Raw genomic sequence first — 27195 nt, 5'->3', positions numbered from 1 at the left:
GATCCTGTCAACTTTTCAAAGATGTGGTGGCTCAGGTGGCACAGCACTTTTCAGATGACTCTCATTGGGCACACATGGGAAATTGTTGTATGAGAAAGCCCTGATTCATGGGTGGGGGGGTGGTGCTGGATGCACCAAATCTCTCAGTTTTGGAATGCATTAAAAATCTGACAATTTGTAGTATATAGGAATTCTTTTCTTTAAATAAAAAAGTGCTAGGGAGGCACAAACACCTTCCTTTGCAAGCCTGTTCCTGTGCAGCAGAAACAAGGCAGAAGAAAGCATTTAAACATAAAATATGAACTATACAGAGGTTACAAGCAGCACATAGTATTGACATAATTTGCAAAGCCGCTTAGGCAGCCATTGAAGCTCAGAGTCTCAGCTAAACTGCTATTGTTTGAATCTGTGGAGTAGCTAATTACCAGCCTACCAAGAGGAGATGGCTATTTCTGCAGAGCCTGGAGGAAGATTAAGTTCATTTGGAAACTCAGGTTAAGCTGTGCACAAGTCTTTTTCCCCTTCTCTTTTTATTTTTCAAATTTTCATAATAAGGGGTTGTATTCTCACAAAGCAAAGACAGGTGTAGATGTACAAGCAGAGGTAATTTCCCCTTGCCCTCATCCTTCCAGAGAGGTCTCTGCATTACCTGAGGACCTGTCCCAAGGGCACCAGCATGCCAGGTGATTTGATGGATCAACATTCCCATCAGGGAGGCGGAGCTGACACTTCAGCAAGGAGAACTGCTCTGTGACCTATTTGAAAGATTCTGGAATGCTAATTCACAAAAGCTGCTGCTTCTGTGACTTACCAGAACTCCACTGCTGCATCTGCCCCTTCCAAGTGAACAATGCAAATTAAACAATTAATAACTTCTCCATTATATGCACCAAATTACTCTGCCACAGGAAAACAAAACTTTCTGTCTAAATGGCTTTGCATTAGTAAGACTCTTTCTTGTAAGCAATGATGGATCTGTGTTTTCTGCAATAACCAACCCACAGCTTCAGCCGAGACTTTGCTGTGTGCTGTGTTCCTTACCTCAGCACACCCTTCAAAGCTGATTTCCTTCAGCTTTAGATTAAGGCAAACCATGCTTGATGCAGCAGATTATATGTTTCCCCTATTGGCCTGGCAACACTTAGAAGTGTGACTTTTGGTTTACACAGCTTAAGCCTCAGGGTTTACTTGCAGGTTAAATATCAGAATACTGAAACAGCAAGATGTAACAGGAGGAGAAGAGCAGAAAGAGAAACAGCTGGGAGTCCTCCTTGAGATTTGAAGTAAGTAATCATAAGCATATATCAAGTGCATGGCCATAAGCACTGTTAAATGGATCTGTTATTGCATCCGGTTGTTCGATTATTCCTCTTAAAGCACTTGCAAGAGCAGGACCTTTAGACAAGGGTTGGCTGTGAAAGGAAACATTCACAGCTGGCTGATGCAAAAGATAATCTGTATTTCTTCCCATTTTTGAAGGCAGTTTATATCTCCTTGTCTGCTTCCCCTCCCTCCTCTTCAAAGGTAAAATTCTGATACCTGTCACTCCCCTCCCTCTGAAACCTTCTGTACCCTGATAGCCACACACTATTTCTTTCATTTACATGGCAAATATTAAAAGTGCATGTCAAACATCATCCTCTCTGCTGCATTCTCAAGCTATGATACATAAATTCTTAGTGTTTTATAAGAAGCAGCTGAAATAACAATTTCTGAGCCAAGCCCTTCTCTACACTTCTGACTAGAAATCAGACCTGTACTGCGGTCTTTTTTTAAATCTAAGCCATCAACACTAATTGTTTTCAGAGTTGCAAGTGATGGTAAGCTTTTTGGGAGAGTGAAATGGAATCTTGACAATGATGAACACCAAAGGACATAAAACTGAGTCAGTGGGCAAAAAGATGACAGAGCAGCTTCACTTTTAGGGAAAAGCAGTCTATCAGAACTGGTGATAGAAGTTGCTGAGCTCAGAACTGGCAACTGTAGCTCAGGAAAAGCTCAAGAATCACAGCAGACAGCTCTGGAACTTTCATGTCAGTGTACCTGCAGCAGGCAAAAAAAAAATCAATTAAATGCTGGCCATCATCAGGTACTGAGAATGAGACCAGTGGTGCAATTTTGAAGCTATTTAAATAAAACTTTGAGTGACTGCAACGGAAGTACTGCATGAAGTTCTGTCTGACCCCCAAACCTCAGGGAGGGAGTAGAGTTAAAGAACGGGTAGAGAGGAAGGTCAACTAACATCAGCACCAAGACAGATCCATCAGCACATGAGGAGACGATAAAAAGGCTTAGACTCTTCAGGTTCCTGTGAGGGGAACAGAAAGGAGTATCCAGGCTGGTGCAGTTACCCTAAATAGCATCTCTCAGTGACAGTCATGAGGGCAAGATATTGGGCCAGGGAGCCCATTGCTGGGCTAATGCACTAAGATATTTCTCAAGTTTTTTATCATGTTCCACTTACTGAATAAATGATAAATGATTGATGACTACTAGCTGGAAGTAAACATATCCAAGAATATGGGCTACTAGAGAAATTCAAATAGAAAAACTAGTTTGTACTAACTTTTCTGGTGTAGTGCTTAGATAGTTCAATTCTCTCTTAAGAAAAACTTTTTTAATTAAAAAAAATCAGTGGTTTGCTTAGTGGGCATTAATTAATTTCATCTTCCATTACCCTAAATCAAGAAGAATACAGATTTTATACCAGCTTTTTGTGTTAACAGATCACAGATCAGTTGCTTGTATCACCCACTAGAAAATGAATGAAAACACATTAACAGTTGTGGGAAAATTTTTTAAGAAGAATGTCTCCTAGGACCTTTATCAGCTGATTTTATTATTCTTTCTAATTATTCTTATTTTGGTAAATTCATTTAACCAAGCTTTTCTGATGTTTCATGAAAGCCCTGTATTCCTGTCCGGGTTGAGAGGACATTGCCTCATGCCGTACCAGCAGAGTTCAGGTGGAAAGCAGGAAGATTTTCTTCACTGAAAAGGTGTCCAGGCATTGGAAGGGACTACCCAAGGATGTGGTGGAGTCACCAGTTCTGTAAGTGTTCAAAACCCAACAGAATGTGGCACTATGTGCTCTGGTTCATTTGACAAGGTGGTGATCAGTCAAAGCTCGGACTTGGTGATCTTAGAGGTCTTTTCCAACCTAAATGATTCACACTGAACTGTCTAAAAACAAAGCCTGTTTCTTACTCATCCCCATATAACTCCAGTTAAATACCACAGGATTTCTGAAAGAAGTGGGAACAACGTTGGGAAGCTGAAAAGATAAAAGAAAAAAGGTGTATGGAAAAAAATCGCCTCTCACTAAGGCAGCAGCAGAGCTGAGTGTTACAGAAAGCAGCAATTCCATTCCTGGCAGAAAATACACTCCTGCAGAAATTAATATTGGACTCTCATGAAATCAGAGTCTTTAAAAAACCACAAAGAAACAGCAGTAACAGCACCTCTGACAGAAATCCCACCTGATTCTGTGGGTCTGCCACAGCATGAATGGAAGCCAGCACTGGAAGGGGCAATGTGCTTCCTACTTACTCTACTAAATCGAAGAGCTTCTGGGGCTCGGCTGGGGGTGGGTAGATGATCTCCTCAATGCATTTCCGGATGCAGTTTGCATAGGCAGTGGAGATGTGGATGAAGGCCTCGAGGTTCCGCATCTGCCGGGCCAGCTCGAGGAGCCGCTGCGTGCCCATCACGTTCAGCTGCAGGGCATGTCTAAGGAACACAGGGGGAACAAGCAAAAGGCATTTCACTGGGAAGAACGTGTAAAGGCTGAGCTTTAGCCAAGCTTCATCATGGAAAGGGAAGTCAGGGAGAGCACAGGGCACGGTGGAGCAGAAAGTGTCACTGAAATGCAAGTGTGAAACCAGCTTTGAAAGCAATGCTGTTGGATTTGCTGTTCTGGACACTGAATGTCTCTCAAATATTTTTACTCAATTTGAAGGGTCACAAGTAAGACTTCACTAACATCTCGAAATGTGACATGTTGGCCACCCTTCCCTGGAACATGTCTTTCTGAGCCCTGAGGCACTGTGGTTCCTACAGTACACATTCAGTGTTCTCTGGAGGGACCACTGCTAAACCAGAAGAACACATGGTTTCAGAAAGCAGGAAAGGGTCATTGGGCCCAGAAAAACAGATTCATAGCATCACAGAATGGCCTGGCTTGGAAGGGACCTTAAAGATCATCCACACCCTTGCCATGGGCAGGGACACCTTCCACTATCCCAGGTTGCTCACAGCCCCATTCAACCTGGTCTTGAACAGTTCCAGGGATGGGGCAGCCACAGCTGCTCTAGGAAACCTGTGTCAGGGCCCCAAGACCCTCAAAGTAAGGGATTTCCTCCTAATATCTAATCTAAACCTATTCTCATCCGGTTTGAAGCTACTCATAATCAAAGAAGGCACCATTAGAGATAACAGCTGAAGTTCAAAAGGAATGGAGATGAGAAGTGATAAGCATAAGAGAAAGAATGTCCTGGTTAGCAAGGCTGACCTTCAAGCACTCAGCATAGCTAGAAATTGTCCTAGAGACAATCTGCAACACATCTCAACCAGCAGACTCTGTTGCATGCTTTGTACTGGAATAGAGACACCTTCCTGCACAGAAGGGAGAAGACTTAGGAATATGCAATCTGCTCAGCCCAGGAGTAGAAGCTTTCAAAGACATGTGCAATGTTAGGAATTATGCCATCAAGCACAGTGTACACTAAAAAAACTTAATTATGTTGAAGAGAAAATGTAAATAGTCCAAAGGAATGAAAACATCAACTGAAGAGTATAATCAATATTTGGATCACTGTATCTAAAGCTAGAGATACCTTTCTTTTTACACGCTGCTATTAAAGTGAAGCATTTTCTGTAGATTTCTATTTTCTCCTGCCCTTCTAGCAGGATGAATACTTCTACCTGAGCTACCCTTCAGACAAAACTTACTTTTCATGCACATTTCTGTTTGACTGCATCCCTTCTGAGAAGTGGTGAACAGAACTGTGCTCATAATATGGGCCTAGCACGGATTTCTGCTGAGTTGCTCAGAGTTCCTTTATCCATCAAAGAGAATATCATCTAATCCTGGCGGTTTGTTGTTTATTTTGTCATTCTTTTATTTTTTTTTCTATTTCTATTAAACCAGCATCTATTAATATTTCAATATAACACAATTTCTGACATTTCTGCCCTCAAGAGCTCCATCTGGAGAATTCCCTAAATGTACTGCATGTTGATGCCAATAATTCATTTAGTGTCTCCACTGCTGCTTCTCCAGTATCTTCACGGCAATGCTTTTGCAACCTTCCTTATCTATTGGCTTTACATATTCTGTTGTAATCTTGGAGCTTCTGCCATGTTGAAAAAATAATTTTATTTGTGTTATCATCAAGTTGCTCCTCAAAATTCTTAACTAAGCAGCAATATTGTGCTTTCACATTTAACTTGCTAAACCTTTTACTCATCTGATATATTTTATTATTCAGTCAGGACTAATTTCAATTGAAGAACTTCTCATATTTTGCCTTCTAATCATCATTTTCCTTGATCTGTTAGAGAGATTTTGACAGATCACATACAATCAATCTTTAGTTTCTCCACTGCCTCTAAGCTGATGACCTTTTAAACTTTTAGCTTCTTTCTAGCTATCCTCCATATTAAAAATGTGGTTTCCCTTTGATGTTTCATGCCACTGAGACTTATTTTTAAAGTGGGTTCATTTGTGCATTGATTTAAGAACATTTGTGGCTACTTACGTATTGGCTCAAGATCACATAAAGAGCTGCTTTCTTTCTGTTGTTTCTCTAATTAGCTGTTCTAAAAAGCAAATATTTATGATGGACATAGTGGATATCTCTTTAGCCTGTGAGTAAATAAAGACTGATATTACGAATTGTGTTTTCTACTATGACGGCTTTAGTGCTTTTTCAAAAGACTATGAGGATCTGGCAATGCAGATCATCCACCTCAGTTTGTTGAAACGGATAATCTGCACAGAAGCATTTACACATCTAATCTTGTTTCACTGGCTCATTTCTGCTGGTTTTTCTAAATGGAAAAGCCTGCCTGGACAGGCACTCCCAAGGGAACTCCTTCTGAAACCAAGCACTTATTGCAAACAGTTAATTACAGCAAGAGCTGGGTGTTTTAAAGGTTGTGATGGGCTGTTTTCTCAAACCACAGCTCATTTCCCTCTCCAGTTACTCAGTGACAAAGAAAGGCCATTAACAACACCAGCTTTAGAGACCAACACAACACAGTTTCACTTCAAGCTGTCTGCAGCTCTGCCAAAACATCTCCCTGATGACCTAAACCACACTTTTCCCCACCCCAGTTTTAGGTCATACTTAACTCCCTTACAGTATTACAACCCAATCCTGCACTTCTTCCTTCTGTTCCCGTGGAACTGTGCCAAGACAGTTCCCTTTTGACACGCACACGCACACACACACACACCCACGCACACACCCCCATGGCATTTTCAGAGCACACCACCCCTTCCATGTTCAGCACAGAACCATGGGGAGCACGATAAACGTGGAAGGGGGAATCAGCACTGCAGCCATGCTAGGGATGCTCTGGGCAGTGCCATGGTGCACCCTGACCCCGCTCAGGAAACACAGAAAAGCAGGACGTACTTGAGGGGCTCGTCAAAGCGAACTGTGGCTGCACAGTGGAAGACAACATTGACCCGGGTCAGAAGCTCCTCCTCGTCTTCAGCACTGATGGCCAGCTTGGGCTGAGTGAGCTCAGCATTAATAGGCTTAATCTTCTCGTGGAAATTAGGGCAATCTTCTCGGACCCTGTCAAAGACCTTGAAGCACAAACAGAGAGAGATCAGGTACCGAATTAGGCTGCTGAGATCGCTTTGATTAGCAGCCAGTCTGATTACATCAATCAATGTAACTGGCACAAAAGAGAATTCCTGTCTTGGGGCCACACAGGTGAGATGATAAAATAGTCCATTCACTTGTTCCCTCCCAAGGGAAAAATAACAAAAAAATAGGTCATAAAGCATTGCTCTGAAGAGATTAATGAATCTTCTCTGCCACCACTCATTTCCTCAGCCAGCCACCAAAATTCCTCTGTGTCCACATCTGCAACCACTTGCTACTTGACCTCGAGGGCTGCCTGTAGGACCAAAACAGGAGCTAAAGATCAGGAGGGCAGAGTATGGAGTGGGAAAGCCTGTGCAGCTTTACCCAGGCTAGATGGTTCTACAAAGGACTTGCAGAGAGGAGAGGAACTGGGCAGTGTTGCTCCTCCTCCTCTTCCTTTGCTGCTCCTTGTCTAGTGCCACTCTTTGCTCATGTCAGAGGAGTCCAGTGGGGACCTGCTTTTGGGTTGGAAGGATGGGGCATCCCAATAATCCCCACTGCTGAAGCTGCTAAGTGCCACCAGCAGTTTTGCATAACTGAACATGTGTGGAGCTGGTTGGCCACTCAAGCCATCTTCCAGCCCTTTTTTTTCCCTACAACTATGATCCATAGCTCTCTCCAAGACATATTTCTGCATAATTATATTTGAGCTATTTATATTTGAGCCATTTCAACTGAATTAATAGAAACTGTTAAGTACAAAAAGATCCTTCCCGTTTTTGTTTTTTTTTTGGAGGGGGGTTATGGAGCAAAGTGACATTGTGAAAGGTAGAAAGAATCAATAGAATAGAATGGCTGTGGGATCTGGAGAGGTATTATCTAGATTCCAGAGGATAATCACACCTCCAAGGTAACAAGTCTACTGTCAGGAACACCTAATACTGAGAGAGATTACTGAGGGATACACCACCTTTGGACACCTTTAAGAGCTGTCTAGATAAGCAGTGCCAGGAAAGGCAGGGAACAGCTGAACCTGCCTTGGGGAAGGAGGATGGACCAGCTGACTTTTCAGTAGCTCTGTGTTTTTGGGCTGTTTCCCCTCCTCTGTAGCCCACACACCAGTTACACTGAGGAGTTTGGAAATATCTTTACTACTATGGCCTCTTGTTTTCTTAGATTTTCTTCTGCCTTTCACGTGCCCAGGGCTTATGTACAAGCAGAAACTGTGTGACATAAATTAAACATACTAAGAGACACATGAAAGATTAAATTTATCCTAATAGCAGCATTTTTTTTTTGTTTGACCAAGGGATTATCATATTTCCACTTATGTGACAAGCAAATCTAGATAAACCTTGAGGTTCGTAGGGATTAAGAGGTGATAAAAGAATCATTAGCCTTCTCCATTATGCACTACATGCTATACTTATTTAAAAATGCCACACAGCTGCACATCCTTCATAAACATAAAACTTCAGCCCAAGTTAGGACAAGACAAAGCCACTGCACTGTTCTCAGCTGCACCTGAGTGCACACATCTTTCATCAGTGTGGCTAGGCCAGAAAATAGATCTCAAGAGAGAGTTATTAATGGGCAAAGGTGTTGGTGAGAGCTGGCTGGACTGTAGGAACTGAATTCCCAGGCACCGACAGCCCTGGGTCTGCAAAAAGCTTGTTTTCTAACAAGATGCCACACTGGCTCTCCAAACGTGCATCATCTCCTGAGAGATGACAGCAAACCCTAATGGGACACAACATAGAAAGGTTTCTCAGAGAACACACGTGAGACCAAAGCCATCTTGTGGGAGTCTCAGAAATATTTGTTTGCATTTGTTCTGTTGCAAAGAGAGTGCAAAATGCCATGAAATGAGAGTTATTTTCTTCTTGTTTGGCACAAATAATGCAAATGCAGAGAAAGAATGAATCAGTCCTTTGTCAATTTCTGTCACGGCATATAAAGTAAGAGTAGTATTTCTGCAATGCCAGCCTTGGACAGCTAAATCCTTCCTACATCTCCTCCTGATACTCCCACTGCAGATAATATCCCCTTCGGCTTCTGTGCCTGCTGCTGCCACATGGCACTCAGCTGCTGCAGCTTTTCATCCCCTCCAATGATTCACTGCATTCCTCTGAAGGATGAAGGCAATTTCCAAATGCAAGCACACAAGTCAGCACACTGCTTTGGAAACCTTCTGCACCACAGGAACATTCAGTACATTGTCACCATTAAATCAGATAATGGCAGCAGCTGTTTAATCAAAGTCTGCTGCTTCTTTTATGGAAGCTGAAGGGTTCAGACTTGTCAGTGCTTTACAGGGAAATGAAGGAAGATTTAAAGGCAAAATAAATGCAGCTTATTTTATACTGCTTCCTGCAGTTCAAGGAGTACTTAATATAAAGATGATGCTTAGTCTGAAGGTAAATTGTAATTGCATCTCCTAATTCTGATGAACTCGCCAAGAGCATAAATGATAAATCCCCAGTAACTGTGTGAGGCCTAAGGATTGTTCTGTGTTTTCTTTTTAGAAGCCATATGCAAATATAAAACACAGTCAGTGCACTGGCCTGATGTACTGTTGAAATTACATGTAAAGACTGGCCAGGTCAGCAGCACTTCTGAAGGGCTACAAGGATTGCCACAAAATCGGTGAAGAGAAAGGAAAGGCCTTTGACTTCAATCTGTCCAACATCACTGAAACTGAGGGAAAACAGTAACAATATTACACTGATTTCAGTGACTTTTTGAGCACCCTATTGCTGCTATTCCCATTTTTAACCTCAAAATAGATGTGAGTTCAGCAGGGGCTGTGCTGCCCCTCAACAAACGGGAGAATTTCTTACTCTCATTTTATAATCAGGCAATTCCTATTTATAATACTAACCAAATCTCTGTGTTTTCACTATACATTGTCAAAAATGTGAAAACAGGACATCTGGAATTTCTCCCAACATTCTAGTTGAGTGCGTCTGATGGACACTTTCCCTATTCCTGCCCTTCTAAGCTCTGACCTCTTTCCAAAGGACATCTGCAGCTCTTGGTGTTCCCTGCTCTTGCCTTGAAGCATATAATAATTCAGAGAGGTTTCTGCCTACCAATCCTTCAATCAGAAATTTCTCCATGCCACAAAGATACAAAAACCTGAAAGAAAGGGCAAATTGCACATCTATGGAACAGCACAGCTGAAAAATAAAGGAACCACCGAGCAGTACAAAATGCCAAAGGCTTTGCATTTTCCTCAGGAGGCATTTTCAGTGAAGCAAATACAAGGTAATGAAAAGTAGAGTGCCTAAGCCATGGTCCACTTTAAAAAAAGAGCTTGCACAAGTTTAGTCATGTCAATGCCTTCTCAATGGCCTGGGTAGTTCTTTCTTTTTTGGACAGTACCCCTGGATCTCCCCCTACCCCACTGCACTGGTGGGCAGTAGTGACTGGCGACTGGTGACTGACACAGAAAGAATCAAGTTTTTAAGTGTGGCCAAGATAGGCAACCTTTTTTTCCTCAGGTGTGTTTAACAGGTGCCAGGAAATCAGGCTTCCCTAGGAGGATGGGTAATTTACATTACAACATGAACATTTCAAGGCATTACTGTATGGCAACCTTTAAAATGGAGAAAATCCAGAGAATTTCCACAAAATGGAACTCATAAAATGGCAAACCAATGAGAACATTAAGGTTGAGAGAGCTCAATTAAAAAAAATAAAAAAGTGCCCAAAAGCTTCCACCTCTCATATAAAGAAATGGAAGGGATTGCTTAGTATGATTCAGGAGAATATAGGCAAGAATTGCTCCTTGTGAACGAAATATATAATTCATCCTAAGAGAGACACAGGCCAAGGGATAAAATATTAGGGCAAAAATTTCTTCAAAGAAAAAGGTGTTCACCGGCTGTGTAGAGCAATTTTAAACCCAGGGTGTTTGAAATGCCTCTTCTGAAAAGAGCATTGGTGTACAAATGCAGCGGAGCAGCCTATATATAAATACACAAAATAACACCCCGCAGGGGGTGCATCCATCCCCTGGTGATTTCAATGACAGCATCATAAATATAAAAGTGATCATCACAAATTTAAACTATTGGAGGTACCAAAGTAATGCAAACAACTCTTAAACACCTGATGTCTGCAGTTTAGTCCTGCTAAAAGGGTTTATCAGACTTGTGTTTGCCCTTGATAAAATCCTCCAATACATTTAAGGAAGGAAGGTACACCACAATTTTAGAACTGCCATTGCAGCAAATTTGAGATGTAACTGGGCAGCTTCAAAGTAATTAGCCAGCAATTAATCTTTAGCCTGGTAGATTTCCAGCAATAAACACCAGGGTTATTCAGTCAAGAAATGTGTGAAAATCAGATCAGGGAGCTTTAATTGGGACAGAGCCTTTTCTTCCCCCCTTTTTGCATTCTCTGCCTCATTTCCTCTTCAGAAAATTGCTTTTAAGTACAGTTCTTCTCAAGGCAAATAAAGCATAATTCATCTCATCAGTGGGAAAGCAGGCAGCAGAGCGTTCCTCATTACAGAAAAACAAATGGCTTATGCTTCAATCCAGAGCTATTACTTTCCCCTGAGTAGTGCTAATGTAGTGGAAATACAGGACCCATCACCAACACCTAGTAAACAAAACAGCTGATTAGTTAAAGATGAAGACTACAGAAACAAAGAGAGGGACAGAAAGTTTCAGTAAAAGTCAGCTAAGACTAATATGTATATCCAGCTATTTGAGATGTGGTTTTGAATGGCCAGCTTCCTCGAAAATTGGCTGCTGACCAAGCCTGCTGTTTTCTAGCAAGAATACTCGAATTACACAGCAGTGAATCTGGAACACTTTCCAAGTCAGACACTGTGGACAGGAGCATGAGGGATTTGAGAGACATGGAAAAGCTTTCCATGGTCTCTAGTACTATCTTATATGTGGGTGGACGAGTCATGGATAGAACAAGGAGTTTTCTGATGTTTCTCACAGATGTTCTTGGTGACTCTGGGTGGTACTTTGAGGTCAGCATTGGTGTTTGATGAGGAAGAATGTAAGTGCAGGGAAGGAGAATAGCAACACTTGGAGCTTTTCCTACAGGAACCACTGAAAATGTTTCTTCCCACACATTTCCTAGGACTGGTTTCCTTCTTACCATCCTCCATAACTATGCTCCAGTGAGGCCATGGGTCAATAGGAGTCAACTGCCAAAGCATGTCAGCAGTCCCAACTGGGGTCAGATCCCTGTGCCCTTGCTCAGTTCCTGCTTTGCAGAATTGACTACCACTGGCTTTGAGAATCACTGTATGGACTTGGAAATATCAGTAAATATAAAGCTATCCAGACACAGGATCTTTATCTGCTTTTCCATACCCACTGCCTTTAACCACAGATCTTCAAAGTTTCACTGCCAGATTGGCTGGGACACCCAGGAACTTCAGGAGTGTTTGCTGAATTCCTGAGGATAACCAGCCAGGACTAAGGGCTGTGTCAAACACAGACTCCTACTTTTTGGAGATGTTGTTAGAAATTGCCAAGAAAGACTTGGGAAGATATTTAAAGAAATTAGCAAAATCTACTTTCTAATTTGAGAGCATTTTGGCTGTCACACAGACACAGAGGAGGCAGCACGGTACAAAACACAGTTCTGGGATGCAATTCCAAATTTTGCTTCAAGGACAAAACATCTGGGCCATTCAGCTCCAAGACAAATGTTAAGATGCAGTCTTCTGAACTTGGGTCCCTCTAAAGAGCTCCTCCAAAGGAATGGCAGCCTAGAGTGTTTGTCTTGCACTTCCTCACCCTGCCCTCCTGAGGCAGAAAGCACAGAACGTCACCATTAAGAGAATCAGGGTAATGTGGGCACTAAAGTGCACCTTCATTAAAAGGGTAAAGGGAGCTAAAAATCCTTTCATGTCACACACAGCAGAAGCTGAACAAATAAAGAAAAATGCATCAAATATTTAAAGCTACTCAAATAAAAGACAGAAATTCTTCAAACATTGCAGTGAGAGGGCATCAAGTGTAGAGAGATGAACACCTGGGAAATGAGTACAGTAGAATAATAATTCACTCTTCTAGAATGAACTGTACTAGAAGATTACCAGAAAAAAAGAACAAGTCACTGGTCACAAGTGAGGAGTTACCCTGGAATCAGGGTTTTTCCCAACAGATATCCTACCTGTGGCCATGATGTCTTGGAAGGTAAGAAAGCTTTCTGGCATGAGTGCAAGCCACTTCCTGCCAGCTGGTGTCAGTGACTGAAATTCATGCTAAGAATATTGAATTTATGGATGTGTCAAAAAGTACAATCAATTAAAAATATGGAAGTTTTGCAGGAGGTTCCTGGAATGCGTTGATGAGAACTTCCTTCTCTAGGTGACAGAGGAGCCAGTGAGGAGAGGTGCTGTGTTGGACCTTGTTCTCAACAACCTCTTGTTCTCATCAACAGGTTCAGATGGGATTTTCTCGGAAATTCCTTCCTGTGAGGGTGGTGAGGCTCTGGCACAGGTTGGACAGAGCTTGCAGCAAGCTGGTATAGTGGAAGGTCCATGGCACGGAGTGGAACTGGATGATTTTTATGGTTCCTTCCAACCTAAATCATTCAATGATTTTGTGATTTATCTAGGACAATTTCCCATTTCAGCATTTTTCTTTTCTGCTCACATCTGACACAAATATTTTGGCCTTCTTTTGTCATCCCACATATATTTTTGTTATCTTCATCATGACAACGTAATTTTTTGAGGGGTGCTTAAAAGAAAAGCCCTAAGTTTGGGTACCCCAGCCTATTAAATACCTGCCTTTTCTCCTTCCTATCCCTTAAGTAGGACCATATTCCCACAGTCAGGCTACAGGCAGCACACACAGTGAGAAAACAAATGGGAAAATCCCTGAGAGATTATCAGAAGCTAATGCAATTTAGAAGACTGATAGGAAGAGCCGGGATACTACTAGAAGTGAGGGCCCTTGTGAACAAGAGACCAACCCAGTGAAGAAGAAAACAGGTGATACGCTAAGAAAACATCTAAGAAAGAATGTCTTAATCATTGTAAACTGATTTTCTGTAGTGACACTATTCCAAGCAAGCAAGGAAGTAAGACAGTTACAAGTCATCCTTGATTTCCATCCAAGGAGCCTTCAGCTTAGGGAAATTAAAACTTCTTTAAGAAGATAGAACCATCTGTCCAAATAGAGTCAGCTACTTACAGCAGAGTCTGGCTCTGCAAGTACCCCTGCTACTGGAGACAAACTGTAACCAATGCCTCTGATTATGGCCAGTTCTCAGAAGAATCCATAGAAACATTTTGGATATGGTTGCAGAAGCCCCTCCAGAATCACAGCTCAAACCTTTTCTCTGAATCCAACCTCTTTGCACGTTATTTAAAATATGGACTTATTTTTGGCTCAATTAGTTCTGCCCATAATGAACATTCTTAAAATTCACTAATTCCTGGCCATGGGTAAAAACAAAACAAAACAAAGTTATTAAAAAAACCAATTCCACTGAATTTTGTCAAATTATTCGGATTTAAGGAAAAGACAGAGTTGTCCCAGGAAGTCTGTAGCAGCCTTTTGGCATGCAGACTCCCTTTTCCAGTCGCTTGGGTCTCATCAAGCAGGAGGTGTTGTCTTGTTTCACAACAAAGATACCTGTTGTCAGGAGGGCCATTTCCCGTCAGCCTGTGATAGTAACACGTCTGCCAGGAGCAGATGTCGCTCATTTCCCTGTACAAAGATCAGAGTATTGCCACAGATGGCTCAGCTACACCCTCTCAAGTGTTTCTCCCTCTCCTGCCATTGCAGCTGCACCCCCTAGAATGTTCTGACAGGCCTGATGGTAAAAGACAAGTCAGATGATGTTTCACACACCTGGCAAGACTGCTCCTCTTTAAGACAGGGAAAGATGAGATTTGTCTGCAGTCAGGCAGGACTTTTATCTGTGTTTTGCTGGGGTTTTTTTGTGGGTTTTTTGGTGTGTTTTTTTCTGGTTTGGTTTTTTTGATTTTGTTTTTGTTTTTTTAACAAGAAAGAAATCTAATTATTTTAGTAGGGAAAGAAGCACACACACATTTTAAACATGATCAAGAAAGCCATACCAAGTGCCCTTCAGCCAGGCTCAGGTTTTAGCTTGCTTTGGCACCTCAGAGACTACTGAGGGGTAATCAAGAAGCCTAACTTGTCATCTCTGGCACTCTACTAATTCTTCCATCTAAAGCCAGAATACTAAGGCTTTCTGAACACAGGATTTGTGGCTCGAGACATCTTTCACAATTACATGCATTTTTCAATACATCTATCAAGAGAAAACTTACTTTTCTCTGCAAGTATATTTTCAACTCCTACTGATTGCAAGTGAGATCAAAGAGGATAATCCATGTAAACTGAACTGGAATTCATGTTTGCTGCCTTCTGCTTCCAGCTCTAGGCTGCACTAACTAATTTTATGTTACCCAGTCCATACAAGGCAGAAAAGTAAATACTTTAGCTAATTATGCTTCAGGTGTAACAAATCACTTAGCCATGTGTCACCAGAAAGAGCAATGTTTCCAAGCAGGTTAAACTGTGCAGGGCCAGGAGTTGGATTTTACGATCCTTACGGGCCCTTTCCAACTTGGGGAATTCTATGATTCTGTGAACAACAAAAAGCTGTTTGTACACAAAAGCCTCCCCATCTGTCTGAGCAGGGATTACCAGTAATGAGCCTGTGTCCTTGGCTGTTGTCCCAAGAGGTTATAAATTGTTTTAATGCTTTAATCTACTAGTGAAAAAAATGTGGCAGAAGGAGTGGAGGAGAAACAAACAGAACATACCCCAGCCAACCATCCTGAGGCACTGAAATACACCTCTCAGCCCACACAAGTAAGAAATACACAATGTTTGCAAATGCTACTTGCATGAGGCTATCCTCTATATCCTAACTATGTATTTAAATGAGGGAAGTACAGGTCACTTCTCCACCTGTCCTGCCACCGTCGGTAGAGGCAGCCAATTGGTTTTCCAGATTCCCAGGGGGAAAAAACCATCCCAATACTTAAAGATCTGCCCCAAACTACGTGATTGTAAAGTTAGGATCTCTAGAGCATACAGTACAGCTACCACAGTGTGATAAGGTGTATACAGAAGGTCCTGATGAAGCACCAAGAAATGCTTCTCCTGAGAATGAGGAAAGCCATTACCACAGCTCAAGGACAACAAGCTGCAGGAGCACAAAAACAGAGTGTGACAAATGGGCTATTCTGGTGCTGTGTTATGCAGGCTATGCACAAGAGGAGAAACTGCTTGTGTTTAATTAGAACTGGGTAGAAGAGTCAAGAATAAAATAAAATGGTCTTACTGAGTGAATATGGTAAACAATGTGATGCCAGCATGAACTGGATGCTGGCAGGGGAGTTTTGTGGTGCAGAGTCTTCAAAGTCACCTGTACCCAGGCAACCCCATAAGTAAAACTATACAAATCAAGACTGCCTGAAGAACAGCACTGAAAACAATCCACCAAACTGGAATATGTATACAGCAGTAATGGGACCAACTAGGAGAAAAAGTAACTGGGGACAGACTGTCGGTTTGAGAGGATTTTGGATAGAGAAAGTGATGTGCAAGTGTGGTCCAAAAACCAAACATCCAAAAATTGAAAATAGGAAGATAAAAAATCAGGTACAAAATAAAAGAGGACAGGATTTTTTTTTTTTCCTGGAGTGTGGACCCCTACAAATGGTGATGAATCCAATCCACAGTGATGTCAAAAAGACCCCTACTGGATAACCTGCTGTAGTTGCCATCATGTCTTCAATTGAAAAGAGCTGGTGTGAGAGAGTGGAGAAAGGAAGGGTAGACTTGAAGTGGTTAGAGAGATAGAGTTATAACTCAACAGGAGTTGGATGTGATTCATAATAATTGTAATGATAATTAGTACCTTTATACTTGTGTGTGCTTTTAGATTATTTATCACTTAATTGCTGTATTGGTCTCTTCACAGTGTATTGCTTAATTTAACATCATCATAATCTCTTAATTCAGGTTATGTCTCAAGCCTGGACCTCGAAGGGCAGAGCCAGGCTCGTAAGGTAACCTATAACCCATAAAGTAACCTGCTTTAGCTCACCAGCCTGAAAGACCAGCTCTGTCCTTCAATCAACAGGGACAGCCTTCATCCCACCTCCAGATGGATGCTCAGCCTCACACCCAGCCAGTCTCAGTCTTCATCCTCCCACCAAATCACACCAGCAATTCCAAAGCACTTGTAACAGAATGAGAAAACACTAATCTCGGTGTTCTCAGATTTTCTGTGCTCAGCTCATGACATTTCTGCTTCTCACACTTGCACAGGAAAATGACAAGCCCACTAGTGTGTTTTGATTGAAGAGAGATTCTGGAATTGTTTTGTGGTGTCATCCCTGTCAGCCTGAGGGAACCATGACAGCACAAACACATCTTCACTGCTGAAGTCATAACTGTGATGGGAGGACTCTTGTACTCCACTGGCCCTCCACCTTCCTCTGTGCTTTTCTTTTGCAGAACCCATTTTTGGTGTTGCCATACCACTGAATCTCCACCTCTCTGGGACCCTTTGTACCACCCACAAGTCAGGATCTCCTGAGCAGCTGTATGGGTGCCCAAGCAAGAAAGGAGAAATACTGCTGTGCTGCAGCTGCAGAAAATGACCTCTGAAGTGGCACGTGCCCAGTGGTGAATGTGTGTTTTGTATTCTCCAGCAGTTTCCGAGTCAATGGCCAAGTATCTCACAAATAGATTGCTCTAACTGCACAGATATGCTGCTTTTAGACTCATTTTCACAGTAAAAAGGTTTTAGCTCACCAGGTCAGCAGAATTATGACAAAAGGACAAGGAACATCCTAGTCCATGCCATTTTCCTTATGTGGAACATTTTATAGCAACTCACCCCTTTCAAATGAAAGGCATTCAGTTTTGGCATCTTCTCTCCAGGGATAATAGCACAGCCATTATCTCCCCATCATTCGTCCAATTCATCACTCAGAGCATTTCAATTTTGTCTAATTCAGAGAGAGTAAAAATGTACTAAACCAAGAATAACTTCTTCCTTTTTACACTAGAAGAGATGACTCTCCAAAACACTGTGTTTCCTTCCCTCCCACATGCCTAAAAGCATCTCTTGAAAAGGCTCAATTTATATAATAATATCTGATCATCACTCTCTGAACCAAGAAAAATAACAACTCATATACAACATTGACAATGCTGGAGCTATCTGTGTCCTATGGGGTATGAACATCAGTGATGTGCCACCATAAAAACAGCAGCTCAGGAGATCATCTCCAAGATTAAAGCCCGATTCCAGAAGGATGCCAAGCTACATTCAGCATTGCAGCCATGGAAATCTGCATTTGCTTGCATGTTGCTCAAAAGACCTTGCCAGTTTAGGTATGATTTTACCAGGACAGATTCAACTTCTGAAACATTATTGCTGGATGTTTTGTACTTAATGATAGCCCTTAGCCCTGCAGTATAACATCAGTTATTGTGGCTAAGAATGGTTTACAACATTTAGAGCAATTTATTTTTAAAATGAACACTTTTACTGGAATGCCAAAGGGAAGGAGAATTTAAGTCTCCGACTGCTTAGCACTTGCTTCTATTAAAACCAAGTAAATCTCTGCCTTGTCTGCTACATTTTTAGCAGCAGAGTATCCTGGACTACTGGTTAACATAAGAGGTTGGGAATTCCCTACTACACTGCAGTCAGTCCTAAAAAAGTTTGCTGTAGATATGGACTTCTAAATAATCTTCTCTGAGCTGTGCTGGGTCTGCAGGCCTAACAGACCTAAAATTGCATTTCAATCAATGTAGCAACCCAAGAAGTCCTGAAAAAATGCTGCCATATAAGAAAGGGCCACTCCGTTGAACTACTTTAAGATGTCATGCTGGTAAAATTGAGATGCTAACTCCCAGCTGGTGGGATTGTTAAACACCCTGAAAATGAAACATCAGCCTATCAAATGGCTGACAAGGAGCTCTTAAGCGATTACTCTCGACTGAGCAGTAGCCCACAGTCCTGGGTACTTCTTTTGAAGAGGAAAACCTGTTTCATGGGGAGAGACTTTAATCCACACACTGAGACATTGCTCAGTGTGAAAGTCATGGTATTGGTCATGAAAGTCATTATCAGCACCAATAATTAAACCATGATCTTTAAGGGATAAGTGTGTTTTTATCAACATTAGTGGACTGAAATGAGCTTAAGGGAAGAATTTGTCCAACTCTACATATTGGTGGGTCTTCCATCCTTAATGGTTTCCACCTTCAAGCAGACAGACACAAATGTGTGGATGCAAAGTTTCTCCTAGTGCTGAATTATTTTTTTTTTCATTCTGAGTTTTGAGTGTCTGGTTTTCTGGCCTCTTGTGCTCAATCATAAATACGTTAGCATTTGAAAAAGAAACAGCTTAGAGAATTCCCTTCCATAAGAGAGCTATTAAAAAACAATTTCTTTACCAGGGAGAAATACCGCTGTCAAGCATACAACAGGCAACCTTCCTTCATCGTTCATTTTTGCGGCTGCATTATGGTTATTTTTCCTATTTCTGTTCATCAGCAAATCAGCTTGATAGATTAATTCTTTTTTGAGAGTCAGTCTTAGTCACTAGAGTCTGTTCACCAAGAACCATCTGTTCCCCAAGATCTCCTTCCCACACACCATGGCAGAATTACGCCTACAACCAGTTTCTTCTATTAGGAAAGAAATGACTGTAACAAGCTGGGTAACATGAGTCCCCAGGGAGACAACACACAAACTCCCAACTGTGTGCATTACAATTATAAAGCAATACCCATTGCTCAAGGACTGACTCTGGAAGATAGGTGAACCTGTGAAACCCATTTCCTCCCACTCTCTTGCTACAATACCAAAAGGTCAAGACCTGTCCAAGAAGTGGGAATGGGGAAAGACTGGATGATGTCATGGCCGTCCTTCTTCCCCTTCCACAGCCTGGGCCCCAATTTCATGGAGTGTGTTTAAGTGGGAGTTAGGGGTGATGCTCCTCAAATTCCTGCCTCTGCCTCCAACCTTTTCACGATCATGCAGAAGTCTCCTAATCTTTCTGACTCCAACTCATCCCATCTACCTTACCTAAGTAAGTGACTGGGAGAGTTTAATCAGATTAAACTGAACGAGCTAACAGATCTATTATGAACGGATCACCTCACATCAAATCCATGACATCTGCCAAGTAAAGCAATGAAGTGGGAGCCCCATCCCAAGTGCAGGACACAGACATGAAGAAGCTGGACTGTAGCCTGTGCCAGGCATTCCAAGACCAGGATCAAATGCACCCCTGGGTAACTGTCACCTTCACTTCTGTCACTCAAATTGCCAAATTGCAGTGGAGGAGAGAGTGAGTAAATGGATGCCTTACCTTCCACAGGAAAGACTCTATCCTGGGAAGAACTGAGAAAGGGAATTGCTGTTTTCAGGTTAAAAACAGCACTTTCTCTTCCCTCTCACCTATACAACATTTTCCCTTAGTCCCTAAAGTGACCTGCTGAACCAACTCCCTGGAGGTGTGCTGTTGGCCTCAGAGAAAATCTCATCTCTTTTAACAAAACATTAATCTTTTCAGAAGAGGAATGTCATTCCTTGCCACTTCCTCTTTTCAGTGCTGCAGCTTAGAAGTCCTGGCACCTTCCCAGTTCATGGGCTCAGCTGTGCCTTTGCACTAGAATCCATCTAGCCTTGCTGGCAGAACAAAAATTAACAAAAAGAAGGGAAAAGGACCGGTGAGTTAAATAAATGCAGCTCCTGTCAGAGGATGGGAGCACAAAAGCAAGTGTAGCCAGAGAAATTATCCAGGGGCACAAGAACTATCACACAGGAACAAAGCAAAGATGTATTTGATTTGAGCCACCATCTGACAAGAGCTATAAAAAACGTTTCAAAGAAAGATGTAATTCAACAAATTACATCCTCCCAGTCAGGTCTCATTGTGGTTTACAGAAGGAAGGGAGTGGTTTAAGCGTTTAATTTACAACATTATCTTATATATATATTAAAATATGTATTTTTAGCCGTACAAATGTTTAATACAGCCTAAAGCCTCATTTCATTGACTAAACATCATATATAATTATTTAAAAATCTAGCTATTATTTAGTAAAATACTCTTTCCTTCTTCAGCGCTGAATTACTTTCACTGAACATTGCCTTTCCTGGACACTGGCTTATCTTACTTCGCGTTTATTTATTTTTAGCACAGATGTCTCTCACCACTCTGGTTTCATGTTCTGCTGATTCCTCTGATGCCAGGCATTTGAACATCTATTAGTACCTGAACAATCTGCAGACAAGTACAGAAAGCTGACTACTTTCCTAAAGAGCACCTGCACTCCAAGGAACTCACTGCTTCCATGGGTGCACATGGAAAGCAAACTGAAAAAGGATGGTCTCAAAGTTCTATCAAGTGACCAGGGAATGACACTGATTAAATGTCCCTCAACCTCCAGATTTCACTTAAAGCCTGCAGCAAAATTTGCCTAGTTGATGGTGAACATTACAAAGGTTAATTAATTGTATGCATTTCCGTTCTCAGCACGACACACCTTCTATCCAAGGATGTGAATATATTTGCAGTGTACCTCAGGACATGGAGTATGTCCATCAACAAATGCCACTGCTTATTTATGGTTAATATTTTGCAGCAATAAACATTATATATGTTCCTATTTGATTAGGTAACAATCTGAGGCCAATACCTTCCCTTTTGAGGCTCTCTGTAAAATGATAACCTTTGATACACATCAGCTGCCTGATGTAAAAACTGAGAATTGTCTCCATCAAACAACTCAATAACTGATCGATATCTTTATGACTACAATTTCTCATTATGGAGATACAGTTGCCACCTAAACCACTTCAGTAAGACACGGAAGATATGGGGTTAGCTCAGCACATCAAGACACTGATATGAAGAAGTTTTGTTGGAAAGTCTTCCCATCTGGACAAGTCCCAAACCACAGACTATTTTCCTGGTTGGTATCCAAGGGCTGCATGGCTAATATTCCTGCAGCGCACTTCAACTATGAACTGGAAGAGAGGCACACAGAAAACACAAGAAAAGGAGAATAAATAGTTAATCCTATCTGGGGAAAGGGCAGACACTCAGGAACAAGAGGCTTGAGGCTTGTATTATCCTGAGAGGCAGCAAAGATATACAGGGGGTATAGAATAAAGAACTTTGCTTCCTAAAGGGAGATGACCTTTAAGATCACCTGGTTTAGTGAAAGGTGTCTCAGCACAGCAGAGGGCTGTAATGAGACAGGCTTGAAGGTCCCTTTAAAACCAAACCATCCCATGATGTGAAGATGGGACTGAGCAGATCATGGTTCAAGAATCTGCAGATCATTTAACAGATATGAGCAGCAGAGCTGCACACTGGATTTAGGGCAGAGCTGACCCGGAAAAGATGCAGCTAGAATTGCCTCAAATTGAGTGATGCTCTGATGAAAACCTTCCCCGGAGATTTCAGGGGTTAGTGGAAGGTGGGGAAATGGGTTGCTAGGCCCCAAGGCAGTAAATCTTGTCTGTCAGAAAGAAATGGAAGAAGTGATAGGAGAAGGGCAGAAAGAATGATCATCTTCCAAGCTTCAAAAGGAAGGGCTGAAGGGCAGAATTTTGGAAGGATGACAAAATGATTTACTGCTTCCATGCCCTATGGAAGCTCAAGGTCTCCATGCTGCTAAGAATGGTTACTGTCCTCTCACTCAACGTATTGGGCACATAAAAAATCTGACAGGGAAGAAACTAATTACCATTCCCTAAAGGCTCAGAGACTCTCCATTGATAAAACTCCATCAAAATAATACAGGCACTACATTAACAATTCTGAATTGCAGCAAACTTGATTTATTCTGTATTTCTATCCTGTTCAGGCTGCAGTGCAGAATCCTGATGCCCTTTGGACATCCCAACAGAACCCAGCCCATTGCCTTTGATCAGTTTGTATTTCTGCACACCATGAAACAGAAACAAAAAAAATCAGTACTCAGGATTTGTGGAGACAATAATCTTTTAAAGGATCAGGTTTAATGGGTTAAAAATATTACAGTGAGACTCATATCTACATGCCACAGCGTATTTTTAGCACATATAAGCCTTCACATACAAGAATTTCCCCCCCCGAAATTCCATGCCTTGCTCTCTTGTGCATCCTTTCCTAGTGTAAATCCTTTAAACAGATTAGATTTAAAGAACTACTTATTTGATGCTAGGAAGAGATGCTAAAGCAATATTTTGGCAGGTGTTTATGAAGTGATTAAAATCTCCTATTTATTCTACACAGATATAAAAATAGATGGTCATTTATTTTGCTAATTGATATGAAATGGTAAGGACTAGAACTTTAAATTGGTGGAAAGACAGAGATCAGAACCTGATTGTCCTTTCTTCATCAGACAAAGCAAGAGCCCCATGCAGAGAAAATCCCATCCTTGAGGAACCTGTATGGTGACAACATGAAGGACATGGATGAATCAAAAAGGATGGAGAAGAAGAAGAGAGTCTTATCTCTTGGTCCTTTGAGCAAGCCTGTGTTTTCTCTGCTTATCTTTCTGGATAACTCCCAGTGATTTGTACCTCCCACTCCAAATTCTTATCTACAATACAGGTTTCCTCTGCAGGCTATTTCTATGTTTCACCACACTTATTATGACATTAATAGTTTCATGTACATTTATTTATTCTTCTCTGCCCTTTCTGTAAAATAAACCAAACAAAACTCCAAATAAACAAACACATACCCCTTAAAACAAACCAAACAAACAAAATGCCTTGAGCAAACCAACCAAACAAAAAACCCCAAACCTATGTCAGCTTTTCTAGTACCCTGGCACCAATAAAATAGCAAACCCTATTTTCACTGAGAAAACCCTTGGGTGTCTTAGAGAAGGCTTGTCGTGGGTTTAGGCCTTACCTCTCAAAAAGATGCATCACTCTCCCAACACCACATATGTGGAGAGAATGTGACATGGGAAGTAGTCAAGTGACAATGACATTTTACAAGGAGTTGCAAGCCTCACCTCCATGTTCTTAGAAACTTGGGTAACTTGGATAGTGTACCTGGAAAGCTGAGTTGCAGCTTGGGCATGAAGTTTGGTAGAGAAACCAGCTGGCAAGAGCATATTTGAACAAGCAGTCACACGAATGGGTTCTCAAACACATCTCTGGCAGCACAACATGAATTCTCTGGCTGCGTTAAAACTTCTACCTGCAGCATGGGAATAGATTTCACAGCTTAGTATTGTAGCTAGGGAAGATGAACCCTGCTTTTACAGGTCTTTGGATTAAAAGAAATCAGGACTCATGAGACACAAGCTCCTTGCTTGCTTTTTACTGATACAGGTCAAATAAAATAAAACTGCAAAATATACCCACACACAGAGTTCCAGTCAAGTCAGCTTCCTGGAGACTAAAGCAAGGGCAGCAGCTTGGGAACTGCCCACATCCAACAGGGAGTCAACCATCAGGGAGACAGCATGCCTCTAGGCATGGATACAGCACAGTAAGGAGCACATCAGCTTTCTGAACAGGTTACTGCCTTTCTGCAAGCAACCTCCCCAAAGCAGAAATCCAGCCATTAAAATGTTTTTCCCTCCTCCACCATTGAGAATTTTGTCACGCTTTGTACGGAAATGCCCTTTCCAGTCCTGAAATTACCTGTGGGTGGATACTTCAGGTAGTTAATTCCTTGGGTGTGGGCACACATACAATGCTAGCACAGTTGCATTCACCTGGTCTTCTGACACGTGAGCTTATCACTTGAAGAATGATAAGCCCTTTTCATACCCTCCTGCGTCCCTATTGTTGTGTTCTCACAGCCTGCTTTATACCTAAACGTCTTGAATAATGAGTGAGGTACTTCTAAAAAAGGTTTAAAGAGGTCAGACTGAGATCTGATATAGAAAATATAATGAAACTTTCGAGTGGAGGTGTAATTACCTGTACTTACAGTGTGTGTGTGTGTGTGTTAGCAGATTTTGATACATCCTTAATAAATAAAACATCAATATAAACTTCAGACAAGTACAGAGCTCTCTGGACACCCTAATTTTTCAAGATGCATTCACTAAAAAAAAGAGAACCTAAATAACTTATTCTTCCTTCATCCAAAGGGGAAATTTTCAATGTCATGGAAAAAAACTGGCAACTGACTAGAAATTTTTGCTGTAATTTGCAAGTCTAGTTCTAAAATTATAAAAATTAAAAACTGAAGTATTTAAAAAAGTAAATTGTTATTTTGGAAGAGTATTTTGGGGTTTGGGGATTTCTTTCCCCTCTTTTTAGGGCCCTGGGGTTGGAGGTCTACCAAAGCAATCAAGGTAATTCATGAAAAAAGTCCATTTTGCTTGTCCTTATCCGTATTTTCTTTGCCAAAAATACATGTGTGAGGCATTTTCCCCTCCCAACTAGGAAGATACTGACTGTTCATTGTAAACATTTTATTATACAGCTGAAGAACTCATAGTATTATACACAACTGTAATCTCAGTAATGCCCAGGTTGGAGCTACATCCAGGCTCCTGTTTTGCTGAGCTCAGCAGTAGATTGAAGGCTTGAAAATACATTTTAGTGTTTTGCAGATACAAAACCAAAATAAGAGACCTTAGTTCCTAAACTAAGCTATGAAATCCCACTTTTAGGATGAGATGGCAACACAAGGAGACAACTGTCAGAACAGACAAGACAGATGAGAAGAAGACACAAAATAATGGAGATCAAAAGTACACACACAGTTAGTATCAAAGGTTTGTTTGGTTTTTAAACAAGCCACAAGTCAGTGCTTGTTTTTGTTATTCATATTTGCTATTTCTACTGCAGCAGTGCCCAGAAGTCTCATCCAGACATCCCACACTCAGTCCCTGCTTTTAAATCTTGATGCAATCAGACACTGACTATCGCAAAGCTTCATGTATCAGGAGATCACTCTAAGTTTTCTCTCTCAATTAAATCATATAAATAATAAGCCACACACTTGGTAAAACTCACCCAATTCAGACTGTAATAACACAAGTCAAGTTTCTGTTAACTCTTCAGTGACATCCACTTCAACACAATCTCCTTGAATTTAGGATAAAACAGACCCAAACTGCAGCACAAGACTGATCCACCACTGAAGACACACTGACCTTCTTCAATGTAAACAAGTGAAAGCTTTTAGCAACTGAACATATATAGGGTCAAAAACCAGTCTAGTGATAATTTTCAACAGAGTGAATAAAGCATGCCTTGATTTTAAAAATATTTAGCTAGACTAGCAACCCTTTCCCTTCGCCAACTCCAAATCAAACACAAATCAGGCCAGAACAGCAGGCTCTGGAGAACCACCTCCACAGTCCAGAGTGCGGCAGTGAATCATCCCTGTTCCCAGAATTAATAGGGTTTCCCTCTGCAGAGTCAGACCAGCTCATTCTGGGAGTCTGGCTGCAGTCAGTTTGTGCTGTTCACAGTGACAGCATCGTTCACGTTTAACTACGAATGGAAGAGCTGTTTCATTTCAAGAAGCAAAATTAATTAATAACACTAACAATACTCTTGCTCCCAGCTCCCTTAAAATAAAAAAAAAAAGCCTAATATAAGCCCCCAGAAAATTACCAAAGCCCAATTTTCAGGCTTGTGTTCCTTGGCACAATTCAGACATTTTGATTTATGCATGCAATGATGCGAGTCAGAACCTCACAGTTTTTTAAAGCAATCTCCCTAATATATTTGGCAGTTCTTATGGCTCTGGTAAATGTAATAAAAATAGCAGGTTGGACTTGCCAGAGTAAACTGCAGTCAAAGATGACCTCCAGACAACTTTTAAGCTGTGTGATCCACTGGAGGATGGATTTTAGGATCAACTGTGGGACACCCAGAAGATCAAAAACTCTGGATTTGAATATCAAGATGCACCCCTGTGTCACAAGCAGGAGCTCTCTCAGAGGCCCAAAGGATCAGAGTACTCCCTCCACTTCTCCCCAGTATTTCAACAACTTTGTATACCCGTGTACTAGCAGGGATCAGGTTTTGAAAGGGAAGTAAAAACAGAAGTTTAAAGATTCTGCCCCACCATCTTTAGGATTTCTTCTTAAACTGCTGTGTTTTGTTGACAACAAAATTTATTTCTTTGCAAGGTGTCTCACTCAACCCACTACACAGGGTCTTCTGACAAAATTGGTCTTAGGCTTCATTATTCAGTCACAGTCTGCTGCTACAGAAGAAAAAATACTGGTAAGGAAGGCCAGAGTTCAATTTAGGAAAATAGAAAAGCTTTCTTTAAGAAAAAATGGAAGAAACAGCTGAGGATATAATGGAATAAAATCAGACACGAAGGATAAAGTTTAAGATAATTTGAGTTAACTTTACATTGTGTTGAATGACCAAATAGCCAATTCTG

General features: G+C 41.4%; 1 protein-coding gene across 5 annotated transcripts in view; it reads right to left on the bottom strand.

Annotated features, from left to right (window-relative positions):
- Nucleotides 1-27195, bottom strand: part of LOC137474189 (fatty acyl-CoA reductase 1-like) — a 111843-nt gene that overhangs the window by 18730 nt on the left and 65918 nt on the right. For all 5 annotated transcript variants that reach the window (XM_068190542.1, XM_068190546.1, XM_068190543.1 and 2 more), the window contains exons 3-4: nucleotides 6642-6817; nucleotides 3550-3729 (exon numbers count right to left, since the gene is read on the bottom strand). In XM_068190542.1, coding sequence (XP_068046643.1) covers nucleotides 3550-3729; nucleotides 6642-6817 — 356 coding nt within the window. The remainder of the gene's footprint in view (nucleotides 1-3549; nucleotides 3730-6641; nucleotides 6818-27195) is intronic.

The sequence above is a fragment of the Anomalospiza imberbis genome, chromosome 5 (assembly GCF_031753505.1).
Source record: "Anomalospiza imberbis isolate Cuckoo-Finch-1a 21T00152 chromosome 5, ASM3175350v1, whole genome shotgun sequence".
Classification (NCBI taxonomy): domain Eukaryota; kingdom Metazoa; phylum Chordata; class Aves; order Passeriformes; family Viduidae; genus Anomalospiza; species Anomalospiza imberbis.
The sequence above is the reverse complement of the archived record's forward strand: the minus strand, read 5'-3'. Positions and strand labels throughout refer to the sequence as shown.